This window comes from Triticum urartu, chromosome 6A, assembly GCF_056163025.1.
Source record: "Triticum urartu cultivar PI428250 chromosome 6A, HENAU_Tu73, whole genome shotgun sequence".
Classification (NCBI taxonomy): domain Eukaryota; kingdom Viridiplantae; phylum Streptophyta; class Magnoliopsida; order Poales; family Poaceae; genus Triticum; species Triticum urartu.
Genome location: NC_141878.1, coordinates 592,608,118 through 592,613,746, shown reverse-complemented (window position 1 = coordinate 592,613,746; position 5,629 = coordinate 592,608,118). Strand labels below are relative to the sequence as shown.

The following is a 5,629-nucleotide window of genomic DNA, read 5'->3' as shown; positions in this document are numbered from 1 at the left end:
ATGACATCCAATGTCCATAGTCAGGAAACCATGACTATCTGTTGATCAACGAGCTAGTCAACTAGAGGCTTACTAGGGACATGTTGGTGTCTGTTATTCACACATGTATTACAATTTCCGGATAACACAATTATAGCATGAATAAAGACAAAGATCATGAATAAGGAAATATAATAATAATGCTTTTATTATTGCCTCTAGGGCATATTTCCAACAGTCTCCCACTTGCACTAGAGCCAATAATCTAGTTACATTGTGACGAATTGAACACCCATGGAATTCTGGTGTTGATCATGTTTTGCTCTAGGGAGAGGTTTACTCAACGGATCTGCTACATTCAGGTCCGTATGTACTTTACAAATATCTATGTCTCCATCTTGAACATTTTCACGAATGGAGTTGAAGCGACGCTTGATGTGCCTTGTCTTCTTGTGAAACCTGGGCTCCTTGGCAAGTGCAATAGCTCCAGTGTTGTCACAGAAAAGTTTGATTGGCCCCGACGCATTGGGTATGACTCCTAGGTCGGTGATGAACTCCTTCACCCATATTGCTTCATGTGCTGCCTCCGAGGCTGCCATGTATTCCGCTTCACATGTAGATCCCGCCACGACGCTTTGCTTGCAACTGCACCAGCTTACTGCCCCACCATTCAAAATATACACGTATCCGGTTTGTGACTTAGAGTCATCCAGATCTGTGTCGAAGCTAGCGTCGACGTAACCCTTTACGACGAGCTCTTCGTCACCTCCATAAACGAGAAACATTTCCTTAGTCCTTTTCAGGTACTTCAGGATATTCTTGACCGCTGTCCAGTGTTCCTTGCCGGGATTACTTTGGTACCTTCCTACCAAACTTACGGCAAGGTTTACATCAGGTCTGGTACACAGCATGGCATACATAATAGAACCTATGGCTGATGCATAGGGGATGACGCTCATCTCTTCTATATCTTCTGTCGTGGTCGGACATTGAGCTGAGCTCAATTTCGTACCTTGTAACACAGGCAAGAACCCCTTCTTAGATTGATTCATATTGAACTTCTTCAATATCTTATCAAGGTATGTGCTTTGTGAAAGACCTATGAGGCGTCTCGATCTATCTCTATAGATTTTGATGCCTAATATATAAGCAGCTTCTCCAAGGTCCTTCATTGAAAAACTCTTATTCAAGTAGGCCTTGATGTTGTCCAAGAGTTCTATATCATTTCCCATCAATAGTATGTCATCCACATATAATATGAGAAATGCTACAGAGCTCCCACTCACTTTCTTGTAAACGCAGGCTTCTCCATAAGTCTGCGTAAACCCAAACGCTTTGATCATCTCATCAAAGCGAATGTTCCAACTCCAAGATGCTTGCACCAGCCCATAAATCGAGCGTTGGAGCTTGCACACCTTGTCAGCATTCTTAGGATCGACAAAACCTTCCGGCTGCATCATATACAATTCTTCCTTAAGGAAACCATTAAGGAATGCCGTTTTGACGTCCATTTGCCATATCTCATAATCGTAGAATGCGGCAATTGCTAACATGATTCAGACGGACTTTAGCTTCGCTACCGGTGAGAAAGTCTCATCGTAGTCAACCCCTTGAACTTGTCGATAACCCTTAGCGACAAGTTGAGCTTTACAAATGGTCACATTACCATCCGCGTCTGTCTTCTTCTTAAAGATCCATTTATTTTCTATGGCTCGCCGTTCAACGGGCAAGTCAGTCAAAGTCCATACTTCATTTTCATACATGGATCCTATCTCGGATTTCATGGCTTCTGGCCATTTGTCGGAATCCGGGCCCGCCATCGCTTCTTCATAGTTCGAAGGTTCACCGTTGTCTAACAACATGATTTCCAAGACAGGGATGCCAATAAGATACAGTACAAGCGTCCAACCAAGGCTTATTTAGAGCTACAAATAGAGATATGGTGCAAACATACAAATAACAATACAGTACAATACAGACGTCCAGCCAAGTCTAATTTAGAGCTACAAATAGGGATATGGTGCAAACATACAAATACTATTTAGATACACGCAATTCACTTGCTGCGAAGTTGGGCACTTCATGGTGCACCGTCTTGAGTTCTCTCCATCATGTGAGCCCACCTTACAGCCACTTGCACATAAACCATGTCGTACATCATATCAACAAACTGGAAGAAGGCAGCTCTCCATGTTCTCTTCATCAACATGGTGCAGAAAACTGTCCACAGACCCACCACAAATCCAATGCTCATGGCAAGATAAACATATGGCATATGATCTATATCTTCGAGGTCACTTTGCTCTGCATCATGTGTTGAGCAGTTCCTGCCAACCGGATCTCCACAAAGACCAGGGTTACCGATGTAGATATACATCTGGTTTCCAAGAGTTTGTAACTGTTGTCCGGGTGGTATTGCACTGGACAGATTGTTGTATGACAAGTTCAAGTAGCTCAAATAAGTTAAAGCCGACAAACTTGATGGTATTGCACCAGAAAACTCGTTGAAGGATAGGTCGAGTGAGTCCAACTGCCTTAAATCACCAATGTGGTTTGGGATTGCTCCTGTGAGTTGATTATTTGACAAGTTCAGATTGTTAAGCCCAATGAGTAGAGTTGTCTCCTCCGGAACATGTCCTGTCAAACTATTACTTGACAAATCAAGAATCACTAGCAATTTGTAGATTACAAAGGTATAGTTACGCTTTTGGTCCTTTATGTATACTCGGATGCTCTCTTCAAAATTGTAATACTCCGTGTCCTGCGAAACCACTGGCATCATTGCCTTCAGGTTTGACAAAGACCATGGTATGCTTCCTATTATCTTGTTGTGTGCTATGTCCAAATAATGAAGACTGTCTAGGGAAGTGAGATTCTTAGGAATATGGCCGCTGAACATATTTGATCGCACTCTTAATATTTTCAAATGTGGCATTTTTTCTGGCAACCATTCAAGCAATCCTCCAAATAACCAATTGTAAGAAAGATCAAGGAACATTAACCTTGACGACCTTTGAAGAAATTTAGGGAATTCACCAGTGAGACCGTTGTTATTCAGGGCTAAGCTTAGCATGTCAAAACCAAATTGATTCCTAGAGTTTGCATCAGATTCCTTCCAGCACTGCATAATATCTCCTGTTAAATGGTTTCCTGATAGGTCCAACCTATTCAGTCTAGTCAATTGGCATATAGATGACGGGATGGTGCCTGTAAGTTGATTATTTGCAAGCAACAACTCTCCGAGTAGTGGAGCATTCAGCTCTGATGGCAATGACCCAGAGAAAGAGTTTGAAGATAGGTTTAGTCTTGATATATTTATAGGTAACCATGGTACTTGTCCGGTAAACTTATTTGACCCAAGATATATGTGGTCAGCTGACATGTGTGGTAGATTTGCTGGTAATGAGCGATGCAATTTGTTTCCCGATGCTTGCAAGAATGAAGCTCGGGAAAATGTCACCCAAAACCAATCAGGAATAACATCATCCAGATTTGCGTTACTGAGAACAAGAACATCAATGTCAGATTGCCATCTAAGCCACTCTGGAAAACTGGGGCCCAGTTGGCATGAACCGAAACCTGCGACCTTCAATCTAAATGGAGGAACCCATTTGTGTTTGATAGCTAATCTCAAAGAGTTGTATGACAAGTCAAGATACTCTAAATTCAGTAGGCCCGCGAAATGCTCCTCCGAGAGCACACTGCTGAATTTATTATGGCTGAGGTCCAACATTTTTAAATTACCGAGTGCTCCAACTCCTACAGGTAGAGGGCCAGTTAACATGTTTTGAGATGCTTGAAGAACGGCGAGACCGGTCAAGTTCCCAATCCAAAAGGGTAGATTCCCGGTCATATTTGCACCCTGCACTGACAATTCTTGCAATGTATTCCATGCACACTTTGGCAATCGCTCCATGAACTCCCCTATGTTTGAACCAGTGTTGATACCGCTAAACCTCATTATTGTCAAATTGCACAGATTATATAATTTGTTTGGTATCAGACCCACAAGATTGTTCCAACTAAAGTCTATTACTTGAAGGGACGTCATGTTTGCCAACTTACTAGGAATGGCCCCTTCCAAGCCGGAATCTTGGAGGTAAAGCTCCTTAAGGCTTGTGAGATTCCAAAACCATGCGTGCTTGAGTGAATTATTATAGAATTTGTTATAAGACAAATCAAGTATGTCGACATGTGTGAGGTTGGAATGTGACATGCTAGCAAATACGGGAAGATTGAGTCCACAGGAGCTCAGGCGAAGCACTTTAAGAGAAGGAAGCATGTTCACCATCTGAAGCCAATCCTTGGCAGAACTAAGATCCACCCAGCTCATGTCAAGATGGCGCAAAGAAGAGAGACGTGGCAACCATGCAAGGTTCACTGAGTAACTATTTGAATCAAGAAAATTCCAACTGACATCTAGATATTGCAACTTTGAGAGATTGCCAAGTTGGGAAGGTATTCTTCCAGTGAATCCAACATTCGAGAGGTTGAGATACCTTAGGTTCTTGAGAGAAGTCAAGAACACAGGGATGCTTGTGCCGTTGAAGTAATTCTAGCTCAGGTCAAGATACCTCAGGTGTTGTAAAGTAGCCAAAGAAGAGCTCATCTCCCCTGCCGACAAGCTCAACCATCCGCTCACGTGGCCGTGCGTGTCGATGCTGCCGAGGCTGACCTTGATGATATGGCCAGTTCTGTTGCTGCAACGGACTCCCTTCCATCGACAACAGTCGTCGCCCTGCCATGATGATAGACGACCAGCAGGGTCCAGGAGGCTTGCCTTGAAGGACAGAAGCGCATCTCGCTCGCTGCCAATGTAGGCTCCTGATGCACTCGCTTGACCATGGGAAGTGGATGCTGGTTGGAAGATCAACAGGCAAAGGAGCAGCGCAGTTCCTCGGATAAGGAGCGCAAGCTTAATCATGTTGGTCGGAAATGGCAGATGGAAATGAGACAGAGCAGCTTCTCTCTTGTGCTGCAATATATACGAGTATGGTCTGGTCATCAGGGCAAACTTTTCCTGTAGTCAAGTTGCAGCTAGATTTTGTTGATTGAGACAGTCAACAATGACAGGCTGAGGTTGGAATTTCTACCCAAGATTCGGTCATTAGCTTGGACCAGAGACTTCTCAATTCTCCTTTGGAGATAATAATGAGTGGACTAGTTTGGACACTCGGGCAAAAGCAATCAGACACCAGCCTATGTCATGTCGAAAAAATTAAAAGAAAATTCAGAAAATTTCCAGTTCTTGAGCACTCGCACCTTCATTTTCTTGGAAAAATGGTGCACGCAGGCATGCAAAAAACTGCTCCGTAATTTCTCTCTTGAACCAGTCAATCATACTGTAATACGTAGTATGAAGCAGAAACTGCAAGGAGACGATAGGAGGGGACCTTGTCGGCGTGGAAGAAGGAGTCAACGGAGGCGTCTTCGGTCGGGGTCGTCGTGGAGGTGCACGTCCATCCCCATCCGCCCAACCACCCGCGACCGCGACACCGCCTGCCTGCAGATCGACACAGCCTGTCTTGCGCGCCCCAACTTTCCCAGTTCGCGGCGGCGAGGCGGCGAGTTTGACGGTGGCGGAGAGGTGGGGAGTGGGGGAAGAGAGAGGCGGCCAGACCACGGCGGCGTGCGTGTCATCCACAAACCG

The 5,629-nt window shown here is 44.4% G+C and overlaps 1 protein-coding gene across 2 annotated transcripts; it reads right to left on the bottom strand.

Annotated features, from left to right (window-relative positions):
- Positions 1 to 2,059: 2,059 nt before the first annotated feature.
- LOC147966861 (receptor-like protein EIX2) lies at positions 2,060 to 4,984 on the bottom strand. Of its 2 annotated transcripts, none has more exons than XM_087529124.1 (2): positions 4,834 to 4,984; positions 2,060 to 3,618 (listed from the first exon to the last, which is right to left on the bottom strand). In XM_087529124.1, the coding sequence occupies exons 1-2, from the start codon at positions 4,982 to 4,984 to the stop codon at positions 2,060 to 2,062; spliced, it is 1,710 nt and encodes a 569-aa protein (XP_087385250.1). The 2 variants fall into 2 exon arrangements, with proteins under 2 accessions (XP_087385250.1, XP_087385249.1); XM_087529123.1 differs by having other exon boundaries at positions 2,060 to 4,486; positions 4,622 to 4,903.
- Positions 4,985 to 5,629: the final 645 nt, after the last annotated feature.